Source organism: Pleurodeles waltl, chromosome 3_1 (genome assembly GCF_031143425.1).
Source record: "Pleurodeles waltl isolate 20211129_DDA chromosome 3_1, aPleWal1.hap1.20221129, whole genome shotgun sequence".
In the NCBI taxonomy this organism is placed as follows: domain Eukaryota; kingdom Metazoa; phylum Chordata; class Amphibia; order Caudata; family Salamandridae; genus Pleurodeles; species Pleurodeles waltl.
This window is the reverse complement of record NC_090440.1, coordinates 549,737,967-549,755,120: the sequence shown is the minus strand read 5'-3', so window position 1 is coordinate 549,755,120 and position 17,154 is coordinate 549,737,967. Positions and strand designations below refer to the sequence as shown.

Genomic DNA, 17,154 nt, shown 5'->3' with positions numbered 1-17,154 from the left:
ACTCAAGGACTTTAAATCTTTACTATGCCTTACTGCTACTAGCAAAGCTCTGGATCATGGATCAAGGAGAAACCCATTTTTTTTCAGTGGCAGAGGATGTATGGGAGTGGCTGGAGGCCCGAGGACACTCAAGGCTGTGGGATTGAGAGCAGACCTGGTCTATGGGAGGACGGGGCAGATGAAGGCAGCAGTGAGAGTGGTGTAGACAGCAGGCGGCCCTCACCAGAGGCCAAGCTGAATCAGAAAGGGCCATGGTGGTGGACATTTACCAAAGACGGACAGTTTTGCAATCAAACAGGTGGTCTAGCCTTGCAGAAGACTCTGGGGATTTGGAAAAAGGGAGCTCCGATCGAAAAGGGAGCTCCGATCAAGAAGGGAGCTGTGGGGAGCACTCCCCACCAAAGGTTAACCCAATGACAGCAGATGACATAATTTGAAGTGGGGGTTAAGGCCCCACCATCCGCAACCGAGGAGGGGAAGTTTAGAAATCTGTATTGGCAGGATTGGGGAGCTGGCTCCTGAGAGGGTGCATCAACAGGGTAAAAAGACTGTACTGTGGACCACGATCCACCTTGCTTACCATTACAAATGTATATTTTGCTTACATTACAAAGGTTTAATATAAGGGGCTGACAGACATTTAGGCCAGTTTTGCAGCTACAGCGTGAGGATGTGTGGAGGGAGGAGTTGTGGGGGACTGGGTAGAGGTGGGTCCGCAGACCACTAGAGAGACACGGAGACAGAGCTCATGCTACCTTCCAGGGATCGTCACCCCATAGATAGACATACCCACAAACTCTTATCCTGGAACGTGAATGGCCTGGGAAGCACACTCAAGATGGGAATAGTCTCTAAATACCTGAACAGACAGATCACAATATTATAATGTTACAGGAGACACACCTATCAGGGAACAACTTTATGCTTTTAGGGATAGGGAAATACAGAGTACTGGCCCACGCTAGGTTATCAGCAGGATTGAGGGGAATGGGGATACTGGCTTGTAGATCCTCAAAGATATAAATCACCAACAGCTGGGGTGCCCCTGGGGTGCCGCGAGGCAGTTAGCAGTCAGTGGAATGGAATAGACATAGCGGTGGCATCCTTGTACTACCCCCCAGGCTTGCAAACAAATAGACTTGAGAAACTAGGAAGGTGGGTCAGAGAGGTTCCTGATGGAATCCGAGTGGTGGTTGGGGATCTCAACCTCACCCTTAACAGGGAGTTGGACAGAGTGAGTAGGACAGGCAGACCACCCAAACCAGATATACCCCTGTGAACTTTCTAAGAGGCAACAGGCTTGGTGGATATATGTAGGGAGCCCAACCCACCTCAGTATCAGTACTCATATGCTTCCAACTGAATGTGCTCCTTGTCCAGACTAGATTATTTGCTGGTCCTCAAACATAATTTGGGAATATATGGTGACACACATAACTTTCCCAGGGGCATTTCAGATCAATCTCCGAATATGACCGTTCTACAGGGCTCCCTGTCCAGACAGAAGGTGGTTGGAAACTTGACTGCTGGGACCTGACAGATTGGAATACACATAAACTTATACTCCAGGAAATGGAGAACTACCTTCGGGAAAATGCTGGGTCAGTTAGTTCCAACCCACCCTATGTGAGGCATACAAATCAGTCATGAGAGTCCACTTGATAGCCAATATGGCATATCTAAGGTGTGTGCCGTCTGCCTGAACAGAGTGTATCAATCTCAGACAAAGTAGGATAGTGATGCCCTAGCCGACTTTGCAAGCGAGCTACCGGTGCTCCAAATGGGAGCCGAGAAGAGACTTACCTTGGAGGTGGAGATCACAGAAATGGAGCTGTCTGAGGCTATAACCCATTAGCATAGCTTGAAAGCCCCTGGCCCTAATAGTTTTCCCGTTGAATATTATAAATGTGTAAAATCCTAAATTATGGGCCCACTTAAGGCCGCGCTGGAAGTGGTCAGGGAAGGTGGGACACTACCCAGAGACTGGAGGCAAGCCGAAATAGTGCTCATTCAAAAGGAAGGGAAATCAAGGGATAAGTGTGCCTTGTATAGGCCAATTTCCCTGCTAAATGTTGAAACTAAGGTATTGGCCAAAGTACTGGCTAACCGTCTGATGGGGATGGCAGGCACGGTGATTGCACCCAACTAATCCAGCTTCATGCTGTACAGAGTGACAAGGCACAATCCCAGGAGATTCTTCAGATGCCTGGCGTACCTATATTGCGTAACAGAGCTGGCCATACTCTTAACCTTAGACACAGAGAAGGCCTTCGATTCTGTGGAATGTCCATATCTGTGGGGCGTCCTGCACAAAATAGGCTTTGGCTTGTCCTTCATGGCATGGATAAAGCTACTTACAGAGAGCCACTGGCACGGGTTTGTGTCAATGGAGTGACTTTGCATGAATTCCATATGGACAGGGGTACCCCACAGGGTTGCCTGCTGTCCTCCTTGCTTTTTGTAGTGTCAATCGAGCCATTGGCTAGATGGATCCGGACTGATGCTTTATTAATAAGGTCTGAAATGGGATCCAGACTGGGAGGATGTGAATTTGCTCTATGCGGATTACATACTCTTCTCTCTGGTGTACCCTGAATGCTTGATTAGGTGGGTCCTTCAGATCACGAGGGAATCTGCATAAATCCGCATAAATTGGGCCAAATAGGCAATTTACCCTCTGACAACGCAGGAACCGGGAGGTGAGTGGGATTCTCCACTACAATGGGAACCTATGGGATTTAAGTATCTAGGGATTTTTGTGACAATGGACTGAGATAGGTTTTATACCAATAGCCCGGGGAAGGTCCTGGAGTACTATAAAAAATTATAGTACTCCAAGTGATGGGCAGGGTGGCCCTGTAATAGCTGATTCATTTACCTGAATTCCTATATTCCTATACAACTTGGAGAACACTCCTTTTGAGGTGCCTGACTGGTTCTTTAAGAAAGTGGACGCAGCGACCAGGGAACTCTTATGGGATGGGGGAGCCCCTAAGATAGCACTCTCGGCCCTGACCAGGAAATCCCATTAAGGGAAAATGGCTCTTCCAAATCCACAACTAGACTATTGGGCATCCCAGCTACTGGTTGACATTGATTATGTGTACGTGAGCCAGCTGGACCCTGCCCTGATGGCAAACAGGTGAGCTATGGACCCGAATGGATATTTGTGATAGCTGAATGGGTGGGACCGTGCAAGCGAGCTGCTTACCCAATGACGATGGTGGTGCGATTATGTAAAAAAGCAACAGTGGCCATGGACTGGAGAGGGAAGTTAATACTGGAGACACCCCTATGGGAAACTGAAGTACTGAAAGACCTACCGAAAATAGAAGGGTACAGGATGTGGGACCAGCTGGGCATCTCTAAAATGGGGGATGTTTGGAAGGAAGGAGGTGAGATACCCTTCCAGGAACTCCAAACACAAGATGGCATGGCAGGTAGTCAGGTATTCCATTTAATGCAGATAAAACATACTGAGGGCCTATAGCAGCAACCTAGACGAGACAGAGGAAGAAATCCATTAAAGATGAAAGCCCTACAGCCCCCCTACACAAACATGTGGTGTTACAGATATGTGCCACATGACCAACAGCAACCTATCCCCTCCCCTCACAGCACTCAGGGATAAATGGAAACAGGACGCGGGGAGACTTGAGGATGACGACTGGGCAGAAGCATGTATATACCCTAGAGAAGTGGCCATCTGAGCGGACTTCAGGCTGTTACAATTAAAGATATTCCATGGGGAACATTACACTAGAAAACGACTACTGGCATTGAGCAAAATAAACAACAATGAATGTTTCAGAGGATGTAGACTACCAGGCACGTTCTTGCACAGTATTTGGGACTGCCCATGCATACAGGGATATTGGGATGCAATCTGCACAACAAGGTCGAGAGGGCTGGGCCTTACCCTTAAACTTACTCCAGTATTGCTGGGAGTATGGGGCGAGCTGTTGCTAGACAAACATGGGAATTGGCAGTTGCTAAACGGGAAATAATGCACAAATGGGGGATGGCAGCTTCTCCGAAGCGAAATGACTGGGGGTTGAAATTGCACTGGTGCATGCAGCAGGAAAAATTGCCCTATCGGTCATGCGGCAGCCCTCGGAAATTTGAGCAGCTACGGAGCCCGTGGAAGCAATTCATGAATGAAGCAGATGGGTAGGGCTCAGATTGGTGGGACTATGGCTTAAATCGGGGGAATGATTACTGAACTGGCCAATCGGGCTCACGCCAAGCAGAGGCGATGTGCGGGGTGGTGCCTAATGGTATGCTTGGAAGGCAGTGAGTCTATTGGTGCTGATGAGGCTACATTATATATTAGGTGTTTGAACATGTTCCTGTATTGCGGACCTGCAGAGGGACGGGGGTGGATATGGAGACTTCGGTCTTGTGTTTAAAATGTGTCTGTTGATTCTAAAACTAATAATAATAAGATATGAAAAAAGGATGTTCATGAGACTGCAGATAAGGCTTCACCATTCAACCTTTATAGTGTAAACAGAACTGCATCCGAGGCTGTGACACACCACCCTTTTGATGTACATGTGACTCCATAGGAAGCTACGAGGGATATCTTGATGCTGAAAAGCAAATGGCACTCTGAAAATGCGTGGTGTCTGTAAACTTTGATGCTTTTTAGTGTGGTGACAGCACCAATTGCTAATGTCATTATATGAAGATAAATAATAAAACCCATAATTAATGTGGAACGTTTGCTTATATGAACTCTCGACAAAGATTCCCATCTCTTGAGTAGAGACCAGTTCTGCATGCTGGCCCCAAGCCATGAGCAGGTATATCAAACCCACATGGGAACTGTGTGGAAAAATTGTAATTTGTAGTTTGGTTGATGAACCTTCTTCAATCTACTGGTCTTTTCTTTACAGGTAGGAGAAACAGTGGGGATTTCAGAAGAAATTATGGGCTTGACCATCCTGGCTGCAGGTACCTCAATACCTGACCTCATCACTAGTGTGATCGTCGCCCGTAAGGGCTTGGGGGACATGGCTGTTTCCAGCTCTGTGGGTAGCAACATCTTTGATATCACAGTTGGGTGAGTATGCAGTATTGCTGTATACAAATTGAGGGACATAAAAAATGTCCATCCTCCATGTGTGTAATAAATATTTGTGCATCTAAAGGATGTTGTCCGTGTGTCTGCCTCTTTCATTTTGTGCCATTGAGCAAGTATTTTTGTAAGATTAACATGAGCTACATGCCACCTTTACCTTGTAGTTGGAACTGAAGTAATTGCTGAAAGTCACACATCTTTCTTCACCTCTGCTTTCTGGCCAGAAATCTGTCCTTAGAGAGCCTACAATTTCAATAGAAACATCTCTGCGTTCAATAGAAATGTCACTTTCAACACCACAGTTGAGTCGTGAAAGACTTGCTGGCTTCCTGTAGCAATCGGGTGCTCAGCATGTAGAGAACGCATTTTAAATTTTGCTCACATTCTCAAATAATGTGTCAAACTTTGTGACCTGTGTTTAACACGTCCACTATATGCCATCAGACCATGATCTGGCCAAATCCAGCAAAGTCCAATCAAACAATCTAAAGTTCAAAGTGTGATTTTAACACGAATGCTCGTAAACCTCGGACACAGCAGGAAAGGACTCCTCCAAAGAAGCAGGGTTGGTGTTCTCCCTTCCACAAGACTACCATGATAGGAGCAGACCCTGACCAGTGGCGTAATGCAAAACGATGGGGCCATCCTGCAGACTGTGAAAAGCACCTTCCCACTCACACAACCACCCCCCACCCCCGAGTCTCCACATCACACTTGGGTTGCAGGGACCTTGGGCTAAATGGGGCCTCCCCTGAATGGTTGCCCCCCCCCCCCCTGTGCTGGGGCTGACCCTGAATGAGATAGGGTCACAAGACACCAAAAGAAGACATTTCCAGGAGGGATAAGTGAAACAGTAAACACAGGTCATTTCATAGGCACTCACTAATGCCATTTTTGCCATCTTGCAAACTTCTCTCCCCCAAAAGAATCGAAATAAAGGTCAAAATAATAACCAAACAAAATTCAAGCTATTCTAAACACAAACTTCTAATCCATGTACAAACTTGATTTCAGATTCTGAAAGGTTCAGCGTCCAGCATTCTGGTGTCATTGTCTCCAGCTGATAAACGCTGCTACCTGGGTGTCTTCTCAGTTTATAACACAAACAACTCGTGTCGCTTATGGGAAGGAGGACTTTACTCTTGCAGGAAGCTTAGTTTAATCTCTTTGGAGGTTGAGTCTTGATGCACTAAAGCCATTTGGCCTTGCTGCGCGTGAGTCCCAGGAAAGACTATACAGAAGGACACCACAGAAGAACACTGACATCTCATTACCTCCCGCTTCTTCCTTTCAATGGGTCAAAACCTGGGAAGAGGAAGAACACTCAGTATCGGAGAAGCCTTGGTTGACAGGCACAAATGCCCGTTTTTAGCGCTTGTGTTTTGCACTAGAGGAGGTACTGTCCCCAGGGAATTCTCCAATGAAGTTCCCAACCTTATAGTGGGCTGTAACCAAAGGTATTATCAAGTATCCAACATACCGCAGTTTGCAAATCTTCGAGCCTAATCCCAGGTAAAGGAAAGGAAAAGTTACTACTCTAAAATCCTCCTTGCTGACACTTGCAAGCCGCATCAAGGTGTTCTGAACACATCTTTGTCTGTCATTGTTGTTTAGAATGTAATACTTGAGTAGATCCAGCAACATCAAGATATATTTAGACAATTAGTTAAACTTTCTTGATCTCTAATATCTGCTACTTTATGCAAATGGTCTGTCTTTGAAATATCCACACTGTAAGGGAAGATCTTACTAAACACTAGCTTTGCAGGCTAGTATTGTTTATAGATTTATATGCTACTCAATAAACCCACACATTAAGGGAGAATGAGAAGACAAATATGTGTCTCCAGTACGTGGTTGCTCAGCAAAGAATCACAGGGTTGGGCCAAGACCATTAGGATTCTGAAGCATTAGGGTCTTATTAGAGTTATTCAATGTGAAAGGTAAAGTTTCATGACAGTTACCTCCTCTTCACTCACCAACAGGTGTATGAAAATCATCTCAAAATGTAAATATGCAATAGCATGAACATAGATTAATCAGTCACAAATCTAAAGGATATCCTGTCCGCCATATTACGACTTCAGTAGGCTATTATGGGATTGTAATACGGCGGACAGGATATGTGCCACTTTGTGACGGAGTAAACCCCTCCGCCAGGATCTGTCAGTCCCTTAATTTATATGCCCATGTACAGGGTTGGCGATATATATACATATATATATATTAGTTATAGTTATATATATATATATATATATATAGCAGTGAAAAAATGTGGCCCATATGTTGGGCAATTGTACTAATAAGCACGTGTTCGGACATTTCTGCAAAGCAAAAAGCCAGAGTTTATTATCACAGGTCAGAGTTTATTATCACAGTGCTGCAGAAGTGACATGAGAAAAACAAGTTTTACTGCCTCACAGACTGCATGTACCAACTGCTTTAGGCATAAAGTGTGATTTTACTATATATCTGTGCAGAGTGCAAAATACGATTTATTACCTTCGTAAAGTGTGGGCGGGACTGTGACCAATGAGAGGCAAAGCCTTGAGAGAGTCATGATGTTCCCCCCCCCCCGTATTGGTCTTACAGTGTGAGTAAACAGGGTCAGTTCCAGACAAACACTATCCTTGTGAGGACAGGTGCGTTATGAGGACCGGTCCCTGTAATGTGTTTAGGTAGTTGCGAGCGAGTGCATCAAAAAATCAAAAAGTGCAGGTATATTTGCCTCGATCCTCTTTATAACCTTCCTTACTATCAAAGTGCGAGTGGAGTTAACATAGTAAATACACACTTCATTACAGTCAATGGCTGGTCCTCATAATTATAGGTATGTCAAGGGGGGGCGGTCTGGTTAGGTGGGTGGGGGGGTGTTTTTTGTTTTGTTTGAAGAACTTTATGTGTGCTGCTAAGGACTGCTGATGCACTACATACTACGGCTTCAGATGATATCTCTATTAGTCTTATGTAGCAGTTGAAGGCAATTGACTTTATAACAGAATGTGCAGACCTTTATTTGCAGGAATAGCTGCACAACAATTAATACATTCGTATACATTTTGCAGATCCTTTAAATGTCTTCTTGAAATATATAAGCGACACAACAAACTCTCTTTCTCTTCTTTGAACTTTCAGATTGCCAGTTCCTTGGCTCCTCTTCTCCATGTTTAATGGATTCAGTCCGGTGGCGGTCAGCAGCAACGGCCTCTTCTGTGCCATTGTCCTCCTCTTCCTCATGCTCCTCTTTGTCATCTTCTCCATCGCCGCTTGCAAATGGAAGATGAACAAATTCCTGGGTTTCACCATGTTTGCCCTCTACTTTGTCTTCCTGATCGTCAGCGTAATGTTGGAGGATCGCATTATCATCTGCCCAATATCAATATGAGGCGGTCACCAAGGGTCTTCGCGGAAAGTGCAGACTGACCACCGTCCACTTTTGGCCCCAACCCCCTTATTTCTACAGTTGTAACACAAAGTCAACACCCACTTATGCATGGATGGAATCCAGGAACACAGACGTAAACCATTGATAAATGCTTCTCACCCTACTGCCCAATGTCTTGGAATTTGCATATTTTAAATGAACCTTTGCACTCAGGACAACTGTGGTCTGATTCCTCCAGTGCTGGATGCAGCACAGATATGAATGCTATCCTTGGTGTGAGGTGCATTAGTTTCACTGGACAAATGCAACACCTCATCTGAGAAGATGCAGATAGTGGTCAAGGCTCCGTTATTGCAATCAGACCTGCCACATATAGACGGAGTTGTCCACAAACATGCATCCTGGATATTAAAAGCAAGGTCAACCCGTAGTCCAGCATGCAAAAGTGACTTGAAATTTTGTCGAATTAACATTTTCTATTAAGGCTTTTTGGGGCTGAGATGGAACACTAGTGGTGGAAAGAACTATTTGAACAGCATTGTCTCCTTTGATGAAGGGTTACCTACTCACCTCACCCCATGCCTAGCTATGAGCAAGAACAGCCCTAGCTGTCTTTTGGAGGTGACACGACTCCCCCATTTGTAGTGCCGCCAGTAGAAGAACACCTCAGTGAGGAAAGCAGGACCACAAATAAAAGTGAAGGGCACGTCTACTTACAAAGCAAGCGTGGACAGTTTCATGTATTTACTGCTCCTTTCGGGGGGACAGCTGGGGTCTGCACAGGATGTGACCCAGTAGTGCTGAAAACAAGTAGACCGCCATAAGTATGAGGGGTATAGATCAGCGCCTTCAATAGCTTCTTTATCATACTGTCAATCATGGTTTGGTTTTTAGAAAAGAAACAAAACAGTACGTTTATGCAAAGTTTACAACACTCAAACTCTTTGCAGTATGTTCCTGCAGCTTGTGTTTATGGATGTGCAGAGCGCCAGGATCAGAGGGACAGATTTCCAGATGGGAGGAGGGGCTACATTAGTTAATAAATTGAGGTCTGACCGATTCAAAGCCAATAAAACGCAGTTTGAAAGGAAGCGAGACTTCGTTCTGTTTTAATAGTGTCTTGTTTGCTGTGGTCAAATATCAGCCGTGGTATAGCTGGCATCCATAGGCAGACTGACTTTCATGGAGAATTGGTGGAAGAATCCGTGATGTGCCCAGATTACGTGAATACCAGGAAATCTGTAGGGGTGAGGACCTGCCCAGATGTCAGGGACCAACCTGTTGCAACATCTCCTCAGTACCTTATGGGTAAGTTCACACGTGGACCTCAGGTGATACTCAACGAGTTTCTATAATGTACGAGATTGGGGTGTAGGGCATACCAGTGACACCAGGTGAAGTTCCTAAATATTGTGTGTTAACATTTCGTACAGAAACACAGGTGTTGTCAAGCATTGCGAGATGCTGGCTCATGGCTTTTACAATGGAAAGATGAAGATCCTGGGATTTTGGAGAAGTTTGTGAGAAAAGGGCCTATCACAATCACAGGTTTTGGTCTAAAATCACAAGAGTGATACTTGGCCGGCATTTAACTGTGCAGAGGCTCCAGCTCATGTTGTTTTAATTGTTTTTTATGTTCATGCAACATCAAGGAGGGCAAGTACATCACATACGTGTGCAGGAGGCATTACACATAACTTTAGTGAAACTTATATGTTAAAAGCACTTGTCTCACACCTGGAGGGACGAGGTCAATCAGTGTCTGCCTGGCTTGGAGCCATGTTGATTTACTCTGCGGCCTCTTGTGCATGCAGGTAGCTCGCCAGCGGGGATCAAATGTCCTGGGGATGAGATCATATTGGCATCAGCCCCCAATAAGCTGTCAGATGCTCCTGGCAACAAGTCACATCATGAAGCCAGCTAATCCTGCACAGCGTCTTATGCCTCCCCAAGTGCAGTGGTGCTTCGCTAGTAATAGCAGCATGGCTGTCCATTTGCGCGCGCCGAGGGAACATTTTACACGAATAGCAGTAACGCAACTTCCGGTGAGCGTTCTATCACAGTGTCATTTATGCTATCTATAACATCAAACACCTGTTGCCAAAAGCACTGGATCCTTGCACAATCCCACAACAGATGGAAACCTGGCGCTGGGCACTGTGCATCGCAGACAGTGCACATCTTCAATCAATCCCATTCAGAACAGCCGATCCGGAGTGTAATATAGTCTATGTGAGAATTTAAAATGCACTAAGAGCAGTTGGTAATTTGACGACAGTACCCTGGATTAGGTGCAGCTATAGTTCCAATGTTCCATGGCGAGAAGGGCACTTAGAATCGCCTTTTACGCAAATTGTGCACCAGGAACCTACACCAGGGAAGATCTCTGCATTCTTATGTGCAATTTCGTTATCAGCCTGCATGGCGAAGGCAATGTGATGAACTCCTCAAGTACCTGAAACACAGTGTGGCCACCGGAAAAGTAGCATGGAGCACACAGATGGCTGATTGCAGTTGATAGTATATGAACGCATCTAGTAGTGTCACTTCCAGTCATTGTAGGACTTGCTGTGCTGTAATATGGGCGTGGTCTGAGTAGACTGCGATCACGGATGTCAGTTGCAAGGCGCGTAATCTGAGTCGGGCTCTAACAAGTGTTATCGGAAGCAAGGGGTGACCTATAATCAGCATGGAAGCAGCGAAAAAGGAATCCAACCGCGTGCGCCGCCCTAAGCTCACTCCTGCCCACACCATGCAGGCAACAGTGTCCACCCATGCTCTCGGGCATTTGGGGGTCAGATATAGCACTATCGGTCGGGGGCACAGCAATGCTCAACCATGTTCCGGAGCAGTGTGTGCCATGAACTGCGTGTATGGAACCAGTAATGAGCAGACTGCGTTTGCGCGCTAAAATAATACAAGTCCATATCTGGGGCCCCTAGTCCTCCTTGTTCAAATGGAAGGGTTAAGATCTCCTATTTAATACAGGGCTGATGTCCTGCCCACGACAGTGACACCAAATGTGATCAGGTGTCTGCAGAAATACAATGTCAATAGGTGTCAGTAATTGGCTTTCTACAGGCTGTCAAGATTGCGTCTACGCCAAACCCGGCAGAGCAGGCGTTCTGATGGGAATCCCTCGGTCGCATCTGTATGGGGAAACATTTGGCCTAGTTGACAAAAATAACTGTTATGCCTCCAAATCTGAGAAATTTCCTAATTAATGGAACTATGTTATCTAACGGGTTCCGCGTGTATAAAGTGACATCATTGGTGTACATTGATACTAAAATTCGGCGAGGTGTAAATGCTAGACCTCGGTGTGAGGTATGTTGTCAGAGGGGCGTCACGAGGGGTTCTTTACCAATAGCGCATAATAAAGGGGACAAGAGGCACCCTTGGCATGTGCCCCTAAAAACTGGAAAGGGAGAAGTGATTACTGCGTTGATCCGGAGGTGGGCCATAGATTGGGTGTAGAGAAGACTGATGAGTAGAATAAATTTGGGGCTCATGCCTAACCACGAGAGCAGCGGAAATAGGGGCATTCTAGGGAGTCGAATGCTTTCGTAGCATCCGAAAACACAGAAGCCGAACAAAGGTCAGGGTCTATGGTGTGGATAAGAGAAAAGAGCGCGCATCATTGACAATATCGTTTACAAAAAGGGCTTGGAGCCCCCGTTAGTTACCATTTGTTGGTTTGCGGGGCCTCGCAATTGGTCACTGCAGGCCAAGCATCATTTCCGTTCCTTACTGTGGCGCAGGTGCCAAGCAATGATTGATTTAACTTGACTATACAAAACCCTCTTGATCCAGGTAGGTGATCATAGGCAGAAGTGGTAATAGCCTCGAGGCAATACGTTTGGCGAGGATTTTACTGTCCACATTAATTATGGACAGGGGACAGTAAGATTCACAGTGGTGGAGGTCTTTATGCAGCTTAAGTATTGTCACAATCAAAACTTCACGCAATGAAGTGGGGCAGCACACCCTCAACAAGAGATACGTTGTATAGGGCTAGAAGATGTGAAATAAGAATATCCATGTATTTCTTATAGAAATCGGCGATAAGGCCATACAGTCCTGGGGTTTATCCCTGGGAAGGGAACTGATGACCAGCTTGATCTCTCCTGCTGTGAACGGATTTTCCAAGAACTGCTGATGGCCTTCGTCTCAGTCTGAGCCGCCATGTTTCATGGAAAAAACAGTCATTGCTTCTTGGACTGCAACAGTCCCCACTTCTTCACCTTGCTGGTCAACCTCTAACTCGACAATGTACTCGCATGCCCAAGACCTAAGCAGCATAGTGGCCAGGGTCTTACTGGCACGACACCCACTGCCCGAAACATCTTGCAAAGGCCTTCTTGCCCAGATAGTGTGTCTCCCTCTGGGGTGCTTTCTCATATTCCCCTAGTGTGTCTTTAATGATAGCTAGTAGGGATGGGTCTTTGCAAAATATTGAAGTTCTAGGGAGCGGATCTCTCTTTCTAGGCACGTCAACCCATCGCACAGCACACAAAGTACACCTGCCTGCTTTGCAATGCAGACCCCCTGTATCATTACCTTGAAGGCCTCCCCCAGTGTGGAGCGTTAAGTCACTCACTTTTCACCGTGTTGTAAATTATCTCCTATTGCTGTTCTGACTGTCTCCCCAAAAATTTTGTTACGCAGGGAACCCATCGGGAGACACCATGTAAAAGCATGCAAGAAACTGTCCAGGGGCTGCAGTTCCAGCAGTATAGGGGAATGATCAGAAAGTGTCCGCAGCAGATGTTCAACCTTCTAGGGAGTAGTGGCAGGGATGTGGAGAAGGAGTCTGGGCCAGTCAGCACATCTCAGCGGCAGTTCAAGTCACTCAAATTGCAGCCCTTGAAAATGCGGTTTCAGCTCTGTGGCTTGCCAATAATGTTGGCATGTAGCTAAAAGAGAGTTCACTTTTCCTGAACACTGGGTTAACCACAGTTTTGGTCCCATGATCTGCATTATATACGGGTTCAGTCTCGAGACTGCGGCTTTCTGGTTGCAGGGTACTAGAAGTTAAAAAGAAAAAAACAGTACCTTAATCACATCTGGATCAGCTGAATGGCACTGATCCAGTTGAATCAATCAATGCTTGTGCCCTGCACCACAGAAAGGAACAGAAATGAAGGCCATGCAAACCAACAAATGGCACCTAATGGGGGAGGGGGCTCCAAGCCCTTTTTTAAACAACAGTGTGTCAAAAGCAAGATGCATGCAGTAGCACATGCTCTCACAGGACCAACCCTAAAAATAGGCTAAGACAGAAAGCAAAAGCAGTGCAGTGGAAAGACACTGCCAGAAACCCAAGAAAGCAGTACTAGGTCCATGCTCCAGTGAAGGGTGAAACACACAAACAGAAAGTGGAGCCAAAGTGAAGGCAGGACACTGACAGGTGCCAGCAAATAAGAAATAAGACTGGCATGAAGCCAATAAATGATAAGCAATGGGCAGGCTCTCAATACCCTGTATATCTCACAAGCAACAGCGCATTTGTGGTCTCAGGTGAGGCCTATAAAGGAAGCAGCAAACTGCTATGCGCATCTGCCCAGGATGTAGATGCTTCAGATACTGTGAGAAAAGGAAGGACAGAGCAGCCAGGCACTCAAAGTGTGCTGCACATATCCTGTCAAATACAAGAGAACCCTTAGGCCAACTGAAGGGATGTTGGGTGGCTGATAATGGGCCTGCATTGCAGCTCAAATTCTCCAATTACGGTTGTCTGATAGCTAAAAATATTGTGTGGACAGAATATTGTGTCAAAAATATCAAGCACCAAAATATTGAGAGGGTAAGTGGATATAGCTAAGTATAGATTTACTATTCTTAATTCCACATCTACATATATTGAAGATATATGCATCTTCAAGGTACATTAAGCTTTGTAAAACTTTCCTTACACGTAAATCTGTAGCTTCACTGTATTTTTGTCCTCTATATTCTTGACACAATATTTTGTCCACAGGATACTTTTAACTCCATATTTTATGCAAACACCTCCAATCACGCTATGTTCCTTCCAAGCAGCAATATAAGCAATGGGCTTCAAGGCCGGTGCCTGGTGCAAACCTGTAAAGATAATTAATATATAATTATTAGATTCCGGTCTCTTTTGCTGCTGAATACCTAGATTGCTGAATATCAAGGGTACCTAACCTTGATTCCATCTCATGACACATTTTCCACCATCCTACAATTTCAGTCTTTTTAACTCACCATTGCAGGGGCTCTTTTGCCTTCCTTCGTCCATTTTTTGTTTTCCTATCTTTCTCTTCCTCCACGTTATCTTACTCTTTCTTGTTTTGGGCCTGCTGGTGAAGAATAACCCCCACCCCCTAAAATGAGGCATAGTTCCCACTTCCCACTACATGTCACCACCCGCACAAATTAAGCACTGACAGTGCTGAACTTGATAACATGTATAAAAGGGTCAGTCACCTGACAATTTGAACCTGCAATTGAAATACCAGCAGTGGGGCATTGTACCGCTAAAATTGCAAACTAAACTTAAATTGGGCACCGTCAGCTTGGTGGGCAATAAGTACTTACCGATGGTAAAGTGGCTTTGCAAAGTGTATCTAACTGGGCCATCGTTAACCTGGAACGGCAATGTGGAAAGCAACAAACACCTTGTTCTGAAACACTTTCACTCCGTGAGGGCTCTAGTTCCCGCGCCCAACTGCATTAACAATATTTGACAAACGTCTTACTTGAAATGACACTTATTGTATTTAGATTTGAAAATAATCCAGATATTATATTTGTTTGAATTAAATAACCTCTCAAGATAACCATTTGATTATAAGCTTACGCGTAAATCAAAACTGCCAATGCGTATCAGAGTCTTAAAACACGTTACCAGGACTCCGTTTCAATTTCAGGTATTAACTTTTTTTTTGCATACGCATATTGAATAAGAGCACTACGACAAGAAACAACATTTTATCTCGACATTTAGCCATACAGAGAATATACGGTCATGTATAAAACAAAGCTTTTGCATCCTAACCGAGTCAAAATCTCCAGTCGATAAATCCGATTCAGTTAAATATAATAAAAAAAAAATGTAACTACACACCTTCACAGTCATTCATACTCATACATAGATATGTGTGTGTGTGTGTATGTATTTATATATCATGGCTCACATCACCAAATACCATCGACAATCACATCACACAATAACTCACTTCAAAATGCTATACACAAACATCACACACGCATGCAAAGCTTGAAGCTAGCATTGTTGTTGCACCTTTTCCCTGTATGAGAGAAAGTCTGCCTTACAGCATGTGCTGTAACGACCCTGTGTCTGTGAGAGAAGCCTGAAGGTGCCGCCATTCTCTACTTGTGGTTTGCCGTTTAGAGCAGCTTGATAAAAGCCTTTATTGAAGACAACAACAAATGAATTTTTGATAAATGTTACAATTTTTTTGAAAGTTGGAGCTTGCATGAAGATACGTCTGTCTCCAGCAACTGTCAACCCACTCACCATTCTAGAACCCTGCACTCCTGACAGTCAACACTATAAAACATTATAATGAACAACACAGCCTGCCGTAGACAGTGATAGCAAAGAAACTATTTGAAATTTGAGATTCACAAAGGACAACAGTGAAACTTCAGAATTTGTACTTGCTGTACAACTACATAAGTGAACTGGTTAACCCACAAGAAAGTCTTTCGGTTTCCCAGATGGAACAACAGTTCTACCACACCTGGTGTCTTTCAGTGATTGAAGAGAAGTGTGGTTATCATCTGCTCCAAAGCCTTGCAGATTCAGACTCAAATTCTCACTCACATTCCTTAGAACTTCACTTTGACTACAATCCATATCAATCCCACTGCCATTACCTGTCAGGGAGGACACCAGAGGAATCTTACTCCATCCTTCCACAAAAAAACTCTTTTGGCTAAATTGCCAAAGTGTCACACCTTTCCATCACTCAACCTTGCAGCATTAGTGTGAAGCTTGGTGACTTGCACTGGTTTACTGAATTTACCCTGTCCTTTCTTGGTCTTGACACTCTGCTTGACACATATAGATACAACACGCTGTACCTACACATCTCACCCACCATGTTTATGATAATAGTTCTACTTGTAGGTAAGTTGTGCTTTCTCAATGTTATTTTTTTCACCACAGTAGACAACCATTCCTTTCATTGATCAGCAGACAACTAGGCAATATTGTTCTCAGTGAAAGGTTCTCTACCTCGAAGTAGCAGTACTTCTGCAAGCCATATGAGTTTAGCAACTTCATTTTCCCAATTTGCACCACTACTAATGACAATCTGTACATTGTCCATCATCACCATGGTGAAGTGTTCTACAGCTCCATTATCGGGAGGATAATACAGCAAAGTGTGTCCTCCTTGATACCATTCCTGGTCAGAATTGTCTTCATGTAACTTTTGGAATTCTTTCCCTTAAAAAGACTATATCTAAAAAGGAAATGATAGCTTGGGCGTCCACTTTTGTTATTATCTCCTCCTCAGGCCACTTGGAAAATAAATCAACCAACACAGTAACCTACCAGGGAGTGTGATAGAGATCTAATACAAGCTCCAGTATATCTATAGCTAAAGCCTCCCATGGACCGTCTAGACATCTAAGGGACAAAGCAGTGGTCTCAGACGTTTGTGACGTCTGTTCACATTGGCACATTAAG

At 44.8% G+C, this 17,154-nt stretch overlaps 1 protein-coding gene across 2 annotated transcripts in view; it reads left to right on the top strand.

Annotated features, from left to right (window-relative positions):
• The window catches only part of SLC24A1 (solute carrier family 24 member 1), a 232,857-nt gene extending 223,303 nt beyond the window's left edge, over positions 1-9,554 (top strand). For both annotated transcript variants that reach the window (XM_069222907.1, XM_069222906.1), the window contains 2 exons: positions 4,899-5,065; positions 8,219-9,554. In XM_069222907.1, the coding sequence (XP_069079008.1) occupies positions 4,899-5,065; positions 8,219-8,468 (417 nt within the window). In that variant the 3' untranslated portion in view covers positions 8,469-9,554. The remainder of the gene's footprint in view (positions 1-4,898; positions 5,066-8,218) is intronic.
• Positions 9,555-17,154: the final 7,600 nt, after the last annotated feature.